Here is a 16,697-nt window from a genome sequence, read left to right on the forward strand (position 1 = left end):
TATATATATATATATATATATATATATATATATATATAAACAGTGCAGTTTAAACCCCGTTTTAGATTATTATTTTACTAGATGAATCTGAGCCCTAGAAATGAACTCTGTTCAGTGGGACTACACTGCTTTTCAAACTGGCCTTTATTTAACTCTGTATGAGTAAATACAGAAACAATGCAAAACCATTAAAGTTCCTATTTAAAAGCTGTTTTTAATGCCATTAATCTACCCACAATTAACTAAAAGGAGGAACTAAAACATTGCAGCCTTCTCAACGTTTCAGGTACATCTGAGTCAGGTTCAAGCGAAATGTTGAAGTGAAACATACATTAATTGCGAAAAAAAAGTGGAGATAAATTAGGACACACAGTATTTACAGTTTAAATATGCAAGCTAATATAGGTAACATTTCTATAATGATTTCTATGACTACAAACAGCATTTCTATGAGTTTTGGTAAATGACCAGAAACGCTTGCAAATGTCACTCACCCTATGAGATTTTATTCTCTGCTCTGTTGTACCCTCAAGAGAAGAATCGTGAACTTCTTCTTTAGTTTGTGATGTAAAACAAGAACCATACTGTGGGTGTAAGAAAAAAAGTGTCACTTTGTAGAGACCACATGGGAAGGATGTTCTGAAATTGGACAGTGGACATTTGAATTAACATATCCGAACATCATGAACTGATCGATTTATAATGTTGGGAAACATAAATGTCATTTTCACTTCATACTAATAAACACCAACAAGGTACTAATCCAGTATTAATCCAACAAAACCCAATTGCAATTTGGTATTTGTTGGCTAACAAGCCATATATCCAAAAAGTGTCAACCACATAGGCAAAAGGCAGAAATGTTGACATTTTAATATTTTTTATCAATTTTTCTTAGGGCCAAGTTGTAAGATACTATGTAGGCTAATATTTATCATCTTGTAATCTAACCTTTTCGGTTACTAAGACATTTTTTGAAAACACTGTTATATGTTTATATGAAAAATGTCAAAAGGTGTAGCACCCACCCATAGTTTTGACCGTTTCTAGAGCTTCAGGCCTTGAAAAAGGAGGTCATACCCCATAATTCAAACCATAATTTACCTGCCAACTGATGAGAGAGTGAGATAAACCCCCTACACACCAGTATGGACAGACTAAAAGACCAAAACACGACACACAGCCTACATACAGACAAAACATAGTTTTTCATGTGCTGTTCAAATTTCACATTTTGGGCTATTTTGCTTCCAAAATCTCTTTCAGACCAGAAAGAAAATGCTTATTATATTTTACTTATTGTATCTATTTGTTCCTATAAAGTTCAAGGCCATTTTCTCAAAATGTGTTCTTACTCATGAAATCAGAAATCTTGACTTCAGTAGCATTTACAGACAACTTTGCAGTTTGGTCCTTTCTATATTCTGAAGGTTTTAACAGAGGGGTTTATTGTATTATTCGCCTGGTTTATATAACAGTTATCTGCTAATCAGGAAATGTATGGAAATAAGAGTTGCGATTACGAGTTTTTTTTTAAAGTGTAAAAGTACTGTAAAAATGTTATTTGCATTTTGAAAACTAGCCCATGTTGTTACTGAGTGTGTCTACACACACTCATGATCTTGCACAGCTGCACATATGGGTCAAATACAGGAAATATATCTGTAAGAAGACAAGTTCAAAGACCACAAATGTTGGTTTTGGGACAGGCCCAATGTATTGAAAAATAAAATACATTGACCTGTCATATCCGCTAACTCAATGTGCAAGAAGCCTGCTTATGTCTGTGAGATACAGAGCTTGCCCTGTAGATGGCGCCAGAATATCTGGAAGGGAGAAAGGCACATTGACTGAGACTGATAAATGGCAATGCCATAAGCATCCATATCAGAAGCTAATTATTAAAATATGAGAGCTAGCAACATAACAACCTATTAATTGTGATATTATTATTTTTTTAAATAAAATATTTATTATAAATATGTACATTTATTCATTTATTAATAGTTATCAAAGACTGACTGTGCGTCGTTGACTGACCTCTGCTGGTGTACACTTGAAGAAAACATGGCTGCCCACCAGAGCTCAGAGTGGAGGAGCGTGTGCGAGAAATTTCGCCTGGCCCAGGAGCTCTCCGAAATAGAGTCGAGAAAAGACCCTGAGAACAACCCTTTCCGATCGAAATACAAAGCTAGAGATCTGTTGAAGGAAATCCATTGTTCACTGAAAAAAATTGAAATCGAGGAGGAGGGCGAGGCTGACAATGAAGCAGACTGTGAGTCCAGGCAGATGTTGGATGGAGAACTGGGGAGTGAATGTGGGAAATCGTGTTCCGGAGACTCTCCCGCCGGTCTGCGAGCGGCCAGGCTCGCGGTGGTGCAGTACTGTCTCGGTGTGAACCACATAGAGACCGAGGAGCTGTCCGCTGGAGAGCAGCATCTGATGAACTGCCTGAAACTCATCGACAAGTGCACAACAACACGGGAGAACGTGTCGTTATTCATACAGGCCCGGGTAAACATACACTACATACACGAGCCCTTCCTCATAAAAGCTTCATGTTGTTTAATAATTGTGCAGAGTTGTTTTTGGTGATTGACTTCTGCGCTTTGGTGTGATTGCGGTACGTATAATTTTTTTTGTTTTGTTTTTTTGTTTTACAGAATCAGCTCGGCATTTTGTGGGCGGGGAGAGATGAGATCGAAAAGGCACAAGGATTTCTGGAAATCGCCGAATCTATGTATTTGCTCTACATGAGAGAGGTGTGTGTGGCACGTTTTCTGTCAAAACCTAGTGAACTAAGTTACCTAACGTTACCTAAACAACAGTATTTTGGACATCATATTATGAGGTCTGTATGACGTCGCTGTGACGTCTCCTCAGTACTTTAGCATAGCCTGATAGCTTGCTAAAAACAAGGGTAGTGTCCCAAATGACGCACTGCACACTATGCACTTAATTATGTACTCTATGCACTTAATTATGTACTCTACCGTCCAGTTTAGGAATTTTATAAGATAGTTTTTTTGCGTTATGTGTGCGAATGGGACCGGTTTCATAAGCTGTTTCTTACTGGTACAGGCGACAGGCCCTTCGACAGCTAGACACCAGTGATGTATTTCACACAGTGAATTTCTTGGGCTTAAAGGGATAGTCATAATTCTGTCATTAATTACTCATCTAAGACCTTCGTTCATCCTCAGAACACAAATCAAGATATTTTTGATGTAATCTGAGAGCTGTCTGACCCTCCCATAGACAGCAATGGAACTGAAATGATCCCAGATCTGGTCCACAGTCCATGTGACATCAGTGGCTCAACTTCAGTTTTGCAAAGCTGCGAGAATACTTCTTGTGCTTAAAGAAAACAAAAAATAACAGTTTATTCAGAAGGGTCATCGGATGCGACATGCACTTTTACAAGTTGTTTGAACTGAAATGTGTGTTGGCAGTGTGTGTACACAACCACCCTAAAATGATAAAAGATCCACCCAGTGTTTTTTTCTTTTCTTTTTTTTTTATCTCAGTAAATCATTTCCCCTTTCTCAAATCGAGCCTATCTCAAATCGAGCCTATCTCAGATGACATCACACAGACAGGCCCCTCCCACGATTGTTTGATTGACAGTGGCGTTTCAGCACAGACTGGAATCTTTCCTTAAACACACCCTGAGTGAGCTGTCATCAGCCCACCATTGGAGCAGAAGTAGACAAGAATGACTCTTCGATCTTGTTGGATCGAATAATAAACATAGCAGTCGTCATTTACTCCCGAAACCTGGACCACTGAAGACGCAGTGGATCACATTTGTTTCTGAAGGGAATGCGCCCCCAATTTCCATAAATACATTTATGTTCGCACAAATCATTTGTGATCCAGATTCACCTCCAGAAGTATGTGTAAGGTTTTTTACTGAATATTTTACAAATTGCCTTTCCTAATAATGTGCTAATTAGCAAGTTTCACAATGAATGCGGCTTGAGCTTACCTTCTCTCAGAGAGTGGCTCAGAAGAGAGGGGCGGGGTCAGCAGAGCTCATTAACATTTAATGCGGAATGCAAGAAAACGGTGTTCTGTCGACTGAGCTGTTTATGACAGAGTAAAAACCGCTGTTTAACACGACCATTGAGAAATTTTAACCAAACTATGTTACAAACTTTTCATTAAGACCCTAAAGAATCATATCAACTAATGGGAAATGGGCATCCGGTGACCCCTTTCAACAATTCTTCTCCCCGAGTTAAAGGTGCAATAAGTTATTTTCTTCTGAAACATTTTTTTTATGATGGTTGGAAGTCTCTTCACATTCGTGTCATCAGCGCGTTCACGTACACTATCCAGACAGAGAGAGTGGCAGACAAACATCAACAACCTGATCTTCCTTCCTGGTTTTGTAGTACTTTTACTAACTGTATTTTAAAGTTTTCTCACCGGTGAATGACACGTGATGTATTTTAGTGATGTTGTCTCTGGTTTACGTTCATGAGAAAGCACGCACATGTCGAATGTAAACAATGCTTATTACATTCTGGGGAAAGCACACGCTTACATTGTGGTACTCTCTAAAATGGCACAAGACGTTAACTCTGAGAGAAGAATAATGGAATAAATTATGGCTGCGTCCGAAAGCCTGGGCAGCTGACTTGCTCCCTAGCTGCCTTATGAGGCAATTACTTTGCAGGCAGCATTTTTGCGGGCACTTAATAAAACTGATTTCGGACAAAATTCTAAAGTAGCTGGTTTAATGATCTACAACAAAATAGAACGTTTTGATGAGTTTTGGGTTTTGAGGTCTTACGGGTTTGGAACAACATGAGGGTGAATAATTAATGACAGAATTTTCATTTTTGGGTTGAATTAACCCTTTAACTGTAGCAGCTCCAAAAATTCACAAAAATATCTAAAACTACATACAGTTGCACGTACATGATGATGATGTTTTGAGCTGACATTTGTTTATTTTTTTGTGCATGTCAGGATGGTCAACCACCACTGGATCTTGAAGACTTTTTCGTGTTAGAGGGAGAAGAATTATCCCAACAAGAGAAGATAAGAAGGTAATATCCATCCCTATGTTCCTCTATATAAAACATTATTGTGCTTCTACAAATGTTTTAACCCCACTTTGTCCCCACATGTGTCAACAGGTTTGAAATGGCATATACGCACACACTGTATTATCTGGCTCAAGTCTACAAGAATCTGCAGCAGTATGAGAAAGCGGGACAGTACTGTCACAGTACACTACAGAGACAGCTGGAGTATAAGCAGTTTGTGCCCCTCGAGTGGGCCATTAATGCAGCCACACTGTCACAGTACTACATCACCAAGGTATGAAGTGTACATAGTGTGTGTTCCACAGCGTCTTTTCTTTTTTGTAAATAGAGGTTGGCAAACCTACTGGAAGATGCACACTGCCGCCTACTGCACAACACCAGCATGACAGCTGATGTAAAATAAGGATCGAGCTTAGGACAGCCGATACAATAGGTTTAAAAAAAATGCTTGTTCCTTGAGATTGGCTCGGGACATCCCTAATCATAAGCTCCATGATTCTGGAGTCAAGGTCATAGTAATTAACTTTGTCTCTGTTGTCATTGTATCACAGACACGGTACATGGAGGCTCGTCACTGTTTGGCTGCGGCTAGTGTAATTGCTACTCTTGCAGGAGAAATCCCCTCAGAAGCAGCTGCCAAAGAAAGTGGGTTTCTGTGAGGTGTTCATTCTTGTATGTTTCTGGATATTGTGTATTTCCCTGCACTTAAGTTGCTTTACTGAATGTCATATGGTGGTTGCTAAATGAAAACAAAACTCCCTATATTTAGGCCTTTCACAAGTGGCCTTCGTTTCACTTAAAGTGAAACGTTCACTGTAATACTGTATTTCATTATAAAATAGTACTGAAACCATGTATTTTAACAGTATATGTCTGTTATTGTTACACTCATGCTTGTGGGTTGTTTTGCATTTCATCAGATCCTGAGGTTGTACAAACCAGCAAACTGTGGCTTGTACAACTTTGGCCAATGAAACAGAACCTATAGAGATGTATTGACCGTAGATTAGTTTTGTGCAACAGAGACTTCCATGATGCATTTGAAACATGAGACTAATGGTATTTACAAATGCAGAGTCAACGTATTATATAAACTACCAATAAAATGTTGGGTCAGTTTAAATTTTTTAAAGCAAATAATACTTTTTATTTTTTAGCAAAGATGAAATAAATTGATTAACAGTGAAGACATTTATAATGTTACAAAATATTACTATTACAAATAAAAGCTGTTCTTTTGAAAATTGTCAATAGAAGAATCCTGAAAAAAAATGGTTTCCATAAAAAAAAATTAAGCAACGTGATGAAACATGTTTCTTGAGTAGGAAATCATCATATTAGAATGATTTCTAAAGGACCATGTGACTAAAAACTGAAGTAATGGCTGCTGAAAATTCAGCTTTGACATGACATAGTAATAAATTACACTTTTTAAAAAATTAAAATAGGAAACATTAAAAATCCTTATGTCCCCAAATAAAGTATTTTCCTGCTTTCCTTTTGTTTTATAGCATTAAAATTGATTACATATAAGTTTAAAATTATATGATATATGACTATAAATTGTGAATGTCCTTAAAGGTGATGCTGAATGTGAAAAACGTGAAGAGCTCCTGCAGAAGCGATCTGAAATTGCCAGATGCTGGATTAAATATTGCCTTAATCTGATGCAAGATGCTAAAAAACTTCTTGAGGTAGCCATGCTTCTTTCTTTTACATTTTAAAGAGATTTGACTTATTACTTTGACTTGTCTAAGCATTTTCCATTGCTACATAGGATAATATCGGAGAACTAGACTTAGATCGGCAGGAAGAACTGAAGAGGGCACATCGCAATGTAGAGGAAGAAAAAGAGAAGGGAAGAAAAAGTGCCATCCTTTTTGGTTCAAGTGATACCTTTGACTCCATTTGCAGCCTGGAAGAGAAAGTAAGCAGCATGCTTCCACTAGATTTTGAAGAAGCCCGTAGCATCTTTCTGGTGGGTCAAAGCTACGTAGCCCAGGCCAAAGAGTATTTCGCAATGGATGGTCATGTGACAGATCACATTGAGATCTTGCAGGACCATAGTGCTCTCTTCAAGGTCCTGGCCTTCTTTGAACAGGATCTGGAACGCCGCTGCAAGATGCACAAACGTCGCGTCGACATGCTAGAGCCAATCTGTAAGGATCTGAATGCTCAATATTATTTGCTAATCTGCCGACAGCTGCAGTTTGAACTTGCAGAAACCTATTATGAGATGATGGACTTGAAGTTGGCTGTAGCTGACAGGCAGGATCAGCCAGATGTGCACACCATAAAGAAGTTTAACAACTTGTGTTCCTCCTCTATGAAGTATTATCAGATGTTCCTCGACTCCATCCGCTCACCAGAGGGCAAGTTTCCTGAAAAGCTCGAGGATGACCTGCTAAGGCCGGCGCTGGTGGCCAGATTCCGTGTTGCCAGATTACAGTCCAAGCTTATTTCCAGTAACCTGGACACCCAACTGGAGAATCTCTCCAACTCGCTGGAGTCTTACAACTTTGTAGTACAATACTGTGAGGAGAACCCAGAAGCCAAGAAGGCTGTTGAAACCGAGCTAGAGTTGAGCATTGAGATGGTCTCCCTGCTTCCTCTCAAGATAAACAGAATTAGATCCAAAATTGCCTCCTGCAACTAATGGGCTTTTGAAAACAGTTTATTTTGGCTCCTCACATTAATATGAACACACACTACTGCTTGTTCCTTGCCAGACCTAGATATATTGAATGAGCTTTCCTAGGACCACCGTGTAAGAAACTCCTTCAACCATAGAACCATTTATCACAAACTCTTGTGAACCGATGTAACTGCATGATTTACAGTCACTCATTTATTTTCTGTGTGCAATGTACAATTGTATTTAATGCAGTAAAATGTTTGTTTCAAATTTGATGACTGGTATGTTTAGTAGGCCCAAGATTTAACATATAACTGTACTAATATTAAAGCATTTTATGCCAATAAACATAAAAAGTATAAATGCCATTCTTTGTTTTGTCTTATTCAGTCAAGACAAAATATTAAAGGAATAGCTCACCCAAAAATCTAAATTTGCTGAAAATATACTCACTCTCAGTCCATCCGAGATGTAGATGAGTTTGTTTCTTCATCCAAACAGATTTTGATAAATTTAGCATTTCATCATTTCATCTCCAGTAAACAGCTGATAAAAACATCACAGTAATCCACAATTAATCTTACTCTAGATCATAAATTAACGTTTTGTGCAGTGAAAAGCTGTTTATAAGAAACAAATTCATCATTAAGGTGTTATAGCTTTAAGTCCATCTGCAGTCGTCCTCTTAAGTCAAAATCAACAGTGCTTAATCTGTGCATATTTCTCTCCTGATTCAGAAAAGACTACTTTTTAATCGGATAAAGCAATATTATGGTTAGAGTAATATTTTAGCCGGAAGTAACAGTCCTGATGCATTTGTTAATTACAAACATGCATCTTTTAACTTCACAAGATGTTCTTTGATGGACTGGAGTTGTGTGGATTGCTTGTGGATTATAGTGATGTTTTTTATCAGCTGCTTGGACTCTTATTCTGATGGCACCCATTCACTGCAGACAGAGAAAGTTAATTCACTGCTTAATTTCTCCAAATTCTCTAAATTCTCAAAATCTGTTCTGATGAAAAAACAAACTGAGGGTAAATTTTCAGCACAGTTTTTGGTAAACTATTCCTTTAATTGTAAGTTTCCATTTGCACAAACACACACATGTGCAGCCATTATACTGGAAGATTATCCAGCTGAGTGCAGAGGAAAGATCCAGAGAGTACATTGTCTGTCATGTTAATGTAGTATCAAGAACATTTCAGCAGCATTCTAGACGTACATTCTTTCTTCGCAAAGGATGTGGTTCATATTGTACAAGATGGATCACAGATTAGAACAGCATTCATAATATGAGCTGATTTCACAGAGTGAACTGTGCAACTAACGGCTGTTTTCAACAGACAGTTGAACTATATGTAATGAACAGTTGACACACACAGTATACACCAAACTTATTGCATTTCCTTCTCTAAATATTTCAGTAATACCTTTCTAGTGCTTCTCTTTATTGTCATGCTATAGGCCTATCCATTGTACATTCTTGTGATAAACAACTAATACCAAAATAAATAGTTTACTAAGTGTGGTTGTATGCCATATTTTGCTCGAATATAAAATTAGATATCAACTAGAGTCTGGAATAAGAGTCTTGCTGCAGTTTAAATTTGTTTATTGAACTCATTTTTACTCTCGGGTTCAGAAATTATAATCCAGTAAAACTCAGTGGTTTTGTAATAATTGTTTCAGTCTCAGTGTGATTAGTTTTAGGTTAGAGTAAAATCAGGAAACCTCTTACTTGCCTGCTATAGAAATAAATGAAGAAACACACAGAATACTGACATAGTTTTATCAGAGTATAACTGTAAAGAAGAGAAAATGCAGAGAGTGCAGGTTTTTTCCCAGAGGAAATAGCATTACGTGTTTTAGTCAAGTCGCTGCAAAGAGCAAATATGACTAGCTCAGAGGAAGCTCTACCAAACCGAAATTATACACTCCTGTTCTTGATACAGCATCTGATCATTATACTTGAAATATGAGTAAATGTCCTGTGTCTGTGTGGTTGAGACAATCATCTTCAGCCTAAGAGACAAACTTAAGATGCCGAACCTAGTCAAGAGTTAAGTATATAGTTTGACAAACACCAAACTCTGTGTACATTCCATCTCAGTCCCATTTAAAACATTTTGAGACATCTTCGTGTACAACTCTGTCTTTGAGTTTTAGGACTCCTTTTTTTTTTTTTTTACTTATCTGAATCGGTTGTCAGGTCATTTCCATACGCCTACATTATATTTAATGTTGTACATTAAACACAAACATTTTTTCTTAAAGTAAAAATTGTCCAAAAAGTGATTAGTCTGGTTGCTACAGTATGGCCGAATTAGCAAAGTTAACAGAAACATAAACTCCCCAGCAAACAGTACTTGTAATACTGAATAATAATAATCGGAAAGACAGAATTTCCCACACTTTACTTTTGCTTATGCATGTAATGGAAAACTCCTCTCTGTCTTGCCATGCTATATGCAAATAAAAGGAGAAACCTTGTCATTTCCTGTGTGTGCAAACCCACTTCCTGCAAGTTATGACAGCTTTTTATCAACTGTGTCGACACTTTCATATAGCCTACTGTGCGCAACACTGCTCCACTATATTTTACTGTTTTACATTTTAAAAAAATGTATTCATATGTTCATGTTTATAGCAACATACTAAATATCCATCGTACGTCAAAAGACAAACATAATTTTTGTTATGTATACTGTATAGCATTTCTTGGCAGTCATTCATCAACATGGATAGTAATACACAAGTAATACACATTGAGTAGTAAACATCACAATTAAATTCATTCATATAAAAACATACCTCTACATGCAGACACTTTTTGTTTTTTGTTAAAAATGCCACTGTTGTGTGTTATTTGTATGTTGAATTTCACATCCATGTTATTTCATATAATCTAGTGGGAGTGACATTAACCCATTCCCAGAGAAGAGTTATGTCTTCATTTTAGAAATAAACTGATACTGTACATTTATGGGTGATTCTGCAGAAATTTGACCTCATTAATCATAGGCTGAGTGTTAAAATTGCTCAACATCTCAGGCAAGTTACAACATCAAAATGTAACTAGATAAAAAAAAGGTTTGTTAAGACAAACTTTAGGTTAACTTGAGAAATCCTAGCCTGAAAGTTTACAAATCAGTTGTAAAAGCCTGAAGTTTGAAAATTTAGATTAAATAGATGTTGATAACATGTTTCTAGCATGGTTAGCATGTTACTAGCATGTTGCTACCATGAATAGCATGTTTCTTGATTAGTATTTTACTAGCATGATTAGCAAGTATGCAGTCACTTTTTGTGTTTGTTAAAAATGCCATTGTTGTGTGTTATTTGTATGTAGAATTTCACATCCACATTATTTCATATAATCTAGTGGGAGTGACATCAACCCATTCCCACAGAAGTGTAATGTCTCCGTTCTAAAAATAACCTGACATTGTAAATTTATGAGTGATTCTGCAGAATTTGACCTCATTGATAATAAACTGAGTGTTAATATTGCTCAACATCTCATCACAAGTTACAACAACAAAATTAAAGTAATGTGAAAAGATAGTGTACCTGATATGGGGCAATGGCTTTCAGGATGTTACAGCAGAATTTATTTACAGTATTTGTTGCTCAAGTCTGCACCTGACACAGTAATGATTTATAATGGAGTACAGATTAACCAATAAACATGGGCCTTATAAATTAGAGATGTCCAAACTCGGTCCTGGAGGGCCGGTGTCCTGAAGAGATTAGCTCCTACCATAAATTAACACACCTGAACCAGCTAATCAAGCTCTTACTATAGGCACACTAGAAACTTCCAGTCAGGTGTGTTGAGGCAAGTTGGAGCTAAACTCTTCAGGACAACGGCCCTTCAGGACCGAGTTTGGGCACCCCTGTTATAAATGATGAACCGATATCACTTATAAATAGCTAAAATTTTCTAATTAATTTTATTGTATAGTAGAACACTAGCCTTTATTGTCACGCACTCTAAAACGTCTAGCTTTCAGTTTTCCAGTACCACTTTTATTATTTTTGTTTAGTTTTAATCTGACTTGTTTTGCCGTTCATGTTGTGTATTTTTAAAACGACGTTTGGAGTCGGTTTGTGTATTAGTAGGCTAATACTCGGTGTTTATAGGATTCATTGTTGAGAAACCTTGCCAAACCGAGCTGCTGTAGGCTGCTTTCAGGAAACAGTGACGCACGCAGAGGCAGGGTCTTCAAAATATTGAACCTGAAAAGTTCTTGTCTGACATTCATCTGAAGTCATTTCTTTCGAATCTTCTGCTTGACAGAGACAACAGAATGAAATTTTACCACAGAATAACTTTGGCACTGGCAATGATATGCCTTTTTGGGGACAGTGGACTGGGTAAGTTTATTATTTTCGCATTTTAAGATCAATTGTTAAACATGGATGCTATACTTAATGGTCTGTTACGGAAAGTGTTTCTAAATGCGTGTCTTCAAGTAACGTTAAAGACCAAAATTAATTTTTTTATCAATATATTTTAATAAAACAAAATACATTTAAGTAGCCTAACTTCCAACAACAGTAGTTGACTGTCAAATCATCCATTATTATATTGGAATTTTTTTTTAATCCAGTACTGTTCTAGCCTAACACAATTAAGCTTGACATTTTACATGACGTTATTTTTGCGCTTTTAACTTGTCGATTTAAAAGAAAGAGAGAGAGAAAAAAAGATTAGACTAATTTACTCAAATTAATTCACTATATTAATAGTGCCATTAATTAGTAACTTAATCATGTTTTTTTATAATAAATGGTAATCATTATGAATTTAGGCTACCTGTTCTTCGATGCCGGTTCCTTAACGGTTTTATCAACTAATCCTTTAATAGCCTCCTTTTAACGAGGAAATATGTATTAATTGTATCTTATTGGATATAAGCCTGTTGATGATTTTAAAAAATTATTTCAACAGAAGAGATATGTGGTTTTGATTCACTACAAAGAACCGGCTCATTAGAATTATTTGTTCGGATTTCGGACAACACTGCAACGTGAAGCACGGGTTTGATTCACTAAAAAGAACCGACTCCTTAGAGTCGTTAGTTTGGGAATCAGACTACACGGATCTCTTCGCGCAGTAAATTCAGTAGCGGTGTTGCGGCACAGCTGGATAGTAGTGCAGGAAATGGTTTTAAATGTCATGAAATGAGAAAATGTTCATTCAAATTTATATAATACATACTATTTACTCATATATAATACAAACAAACAATACATAAATAACACATAAAATAATATTTAAAAAAAAGAAAACATGAAATCTATTTAATAAATACAATTTGTGCTTTCAAATAGGCCTAATAATAATAAAATACATTATAAAAACAAAGAAGATGGCCTATTTAAGTAATCTGACCAATTAATTTATTAAAAAGCATTCCCATGGAGTTTGCGGATGGTGGTAAGTTCTGACAAGCCTCTCTGTCATTCTGAACACAGGACTCCCAGCCAAAGGCAGGGTGAAATGCAAGCCGGATGATAAGTACTCAAACTGTGTCCAAGAAATGAGCCCCTTGGTGCCCCTATCAGGGCAACACTCTCGACTTCCACCTTCTGCTGCAAAACACATGTAAGTTGCCTGTTTATTCATATCCTGTTTTATTGAGAATTAGTACTGTATTATGGTATGTTGTGTTCATTTTAAAACCAGAATCTGTTCAGTTATATCATTGACTTGTTTATTTTTATGTCACTACTAAGAATGAATAGTATAATTTGATTAGATTTAGATTCAGTTTTAATAACACAACAAAAAAATCATATCACCACTATATAAAAATTAAATATATATGTGTGTGTGTGTGTGTGTGTGTGTGTGTGTGTGTGTGTGTGTGTGTGTGTGTGTGTGTGTGTGTGTTTGTGTGTGTAAAACAACAAATAAACATGATTAAGGATGGGACCTCAGGAGTTTTATCATCCATCGATATTGTTGTAATAATTTCAATATTTACAAGAGGAAGCTGGAATTTTTTACATAACTGTAAAGGAATTTCAAAAAAACCCATCACATTTACATTTACATTTAGTAATTTTGCAGACTTAAAAATGTGGAATACATCAAGCGAGTCTTTTTAAAGAGGCAAACAGACACAGGAAGTGCTCGCAATACAAAGTTTTAGGCATTGCTCAAATAAGTACAAGCTAGAAAGGGAAGAAATAGATAAAGATAAAGACAAAGTTGTTTTTTTGCGTAAAAATAGATATGTTTTCACCATCAGAGATGCTATCAGTGTTAAAGTAACAACCAGCAAGTAATCAAAGGAGTCTGTAAAACATAAAGTGTTGTGAGAGACTTTTTCTACCTACAGGAAGAACTGACTGCTTCCTGAAGTATCATATAGAAGATTGAGGTTAAAAAAATAATATTTTTCAACAAAATATGCTGAAGTTGTTGAACATCAGGGGCATTTCCCAAGTCACCCTTATGTTGTGATATATTGATTGTGAGACCTTACCACATGATTCAAATCTCTGTTATCGTTTTCCTGGTGATGCAGATCATTTCTGCTCAAAGTAGTTTAGACTATGTCTTTTCTTGGAAATATAAATATTCGTAAGGCTTTAGAGATGTTTTCTGCAAGGTTTATAATGTAAATTATACATTTTTAGTGCTCATTGTTACAACTAATTGTTGTGTATTATATAACTAGAGAAGGCACAAGAAATAGCACTCATATATTTTATAATTTCTGCCAATCAAACAATATGTGGTCTTATTGGTATCAATGTAACATCAACGTTTATTTTTTTTTTTTATTACTTCAAATTTATGTTCAGATTGTACCTTTTTCTACTCCGCATTTCTCATGCTGAATCACTTCCTTCCACACATCAATCACATTGACGTCACCGCTGTATCTACTCAAAATGTTAATGATCTTCATGATTATTGATTGGTTGATTTTGAACACAAAAGAAGATACTTTGTAGAATGTTGGTAAACCGTTTCTGGTCCTCAGTGACTTCCACAGTAATTTTTTTCCCATACTGTGGAAATCAATGGCTACCAGCAACTGTTTGGCATCTTCAAAATAACTTCTATTGTTCAACAGATAAAAGAAAGTCATACAGGTTGGGAACAACTTCAGGGTGAATAAATGACAGAAATTTCTTTTGTGTGTGTGTGTGTGTGTGTGTGTGTGTGTGTGTGTGTGTGTGTGTGAACTGTCCCTTTAATATTTACTCACTGTTGTGGTTAACTGTTACATTTCCCAATATCTTCCGTATATTAAAGTAGCTACTCTAAAATATTGTGCTTGTCACAAGGAATATGCATTTTTTATTTAGATATTCCATTTTGTTTTTTTTATGCCTAGAGCGGTGAGGTCAGTGAGATGGTTAAGAAATAGGCTCCCTATGTTCTTAACAAAAATACAGGAAGAGCTGAGAGGATGTTGGAGCGCTCTTGAATGACTTTGTGCTTTTGTTTCCAACAGATTCCCAGTTAGCAAAGAGGAAGCCACTACTGAGATGGAGGAGCAGTCAGGGGAGGGTTCAGGTAACTCAGACGCCTTCCCTCCTTTTATCAGCATGGATCAGAAGTTGACGAGAGACACAAGAAGTCTCGAGCAAGAAGTCAACAAGAATGAAGAAGAAGGGTCGACTGAGTCCAGTGGAGACATTGATTACTCTGAATATGTAACACCTCAGAAAATAGATTTGCTTTCTAAAGAGGATTTGAAAGAGGAAAACATTATTGCATAAAAAGGGCTACATTAGATTTCATGTGCTTTTTTTTGTTTGTTTGTTTGTTTTATTTGTACAATGTGAACCTTACAGGATGCTGCTTTTTTGGTCACGGATATAATTGATTTATTCTTAAACTGTGACATGCTCTGTAAAAGTCTATTGTATTCCAGTTTGCATTTGTAAGGATCTATTTTTGTTTGCTCTTGAACTTTTAAACCTTTATATTATTATTTTATTTACTCTTAATGTCCGCAGCTATGATCTGTATTAAAACAATAATTTAAATTCTAAATTCAGCAGGGGCATGTTAAATAAAGTGTTTGGATAGCAAGAAGTATATTTTGTACAAATATTTTTTTGCCATTTTTTTATTTGTAATATATTCTGGACTTTCAAAAAAACAACAACTGTTGAACTATAAAGCATTTGTCTCTTGTTTTAAGCACTTTACACCAGAAAAAGGAGGAATGAACTGTATTGAATTAATGTTCTAAATGTGAGATGAGGTCAGATGTTCAGGCTTCCTGTTTAACCAGAAGTGTATTATCACACTTTGGCTGACTTGTGCGTTTCCGGACGCACATCTCATGACCCGTTTCTCAGCGTCTAGAGTACAGACATAAAGTCTAGAATCAATCTATATGTAAAGCAACATTATAAAATTGTTTTCAAAAGGTGCAAATGTGCGAATTCAAAATGATGCCATGTGGTTAAGAGGACGAACTGCTTTCAGAAACCATTAACACCCAGTTTCCGTTACACCAACACAATAAAATATTTTCCTCACTTTAGATTCAATGCTTGTAATTTTCCAGAAGCAAAATGAGATTTTCATCTGGATTCAAAGCTTGATTTCATAGCGCCATTTCATATAGCTAGCAAACGGCAGATGTGACTTTATCAGAAGTGGCAGCCACTCTCTCAAGATCAAAACTGTTCAGTATCTCCAGTTTCTTGTACTCCAGCCAAATAGATCTGCAGCTCCATTAGTGGCTGGCCTTTTGTTTAACTCTGACCATCACTTAATTTGAATAGATCGCCTGATATTAAAAGAAGTTTGTGTTGTGCAGTGTTTCATCTGTTGTGTAACAAATTATTTCACAGCTTCAAGGGAAGTTCAAGGAACGTTTTTTTGTTGTTGTTGGGTTTTTTTTTTTTTTTTGCTAATATAATTCTGGAGAAGCTTGGATAAGTATTTAAGTTTAATTAGGCCTAAATGTGCCTTAATTAATTTTTTAACACATTTTTATTTGTATACCAAAAAAAGAAA

At 36.1% G+C, this 16,697-nt stretch overlaps 2 protein-coding genes and 1 long non-coding RNA gene across 3 annotated transcripts; 2 read left to right on the plus strand and 1 right to left on the minus strand.

The window, feature by feature from the left end:
* Nucleotides 1-494: 494 nt before the first annotated feature.
* On the minus strand, nt 495-2,176 carry LOC132157147 (uncharacterized). The gene is made up of 3 exons (XR_009437525.1): nt 2,041-2,176; nt 1,742-1,826; nt 495-584 (listed from the first exon to the last, which is right to left on the minus strand). It is a non-coding gene; the product is annotated as an uncharacterized LOC132157147 (long non-coding RNA).
* On the plus strand, nt 2,039-8,060 carry kifbp (kinesin family binding protein). The gene is made up of 7 exons (XM_059566349.1): nt 2,039-2,514; nt 2,664-2,762; nt 4,978-5,057; nt 5,148-5,331; nt 5,609-5,702; nt 6,639-6,751; nt 6,835-8,060. The coding sequence occupies exons 1-7, from the start codon at nt 2,068-2,070 to the stop codon at nt 7,711-7,713; spliced, it is 1,896 nt and encodes a 631-aa protein (XP_059422332.1). The 5' UTR covers nt 2,039-2,067; the 3' UTR covers nt 7,714-8,060.
* A 3,854-nt stretch (nt 8,061-11,914) lies between these two features.
* On the plus strand, nt 11,915-15,849 carry LOC132157148 (serglycin-like). Its single transcript, XM_059566350.1, has 3 exons — nt 11,915-12,073; nt 13,178-13,307; nt 15,175-15,849. The coding sequence occupies exons 1-3, from the start codon at nt 12,007-12,009 to the stop codon at nt 15,440-15,442; spliced, it is 465 nt and encodes a 154-aa protein (XP_059422333.1). The 5' UTR covers nt 11,915-12,006; the 3' UTR covers nt 15,443-15,849.
* The last annotated feature ends 848 nt before the right edge of the window (nt 15,850-16,697 follow it).

The sequence above is a fragment of the Carassius carassius genome, chromosome 14 (genome assembly GCF_963082965.1).
Source record: "Carassius carassius chromosome 14, fCarCar2.1, whole genome shotgun sequence".
NCBI classification, from domain to species: domain Eukaryota; kingdom Metazoa; phylum Chordata; class Actinopteri; order Cypriniformes; family Cyprinidae; genus Carassius; species Carassius carassius.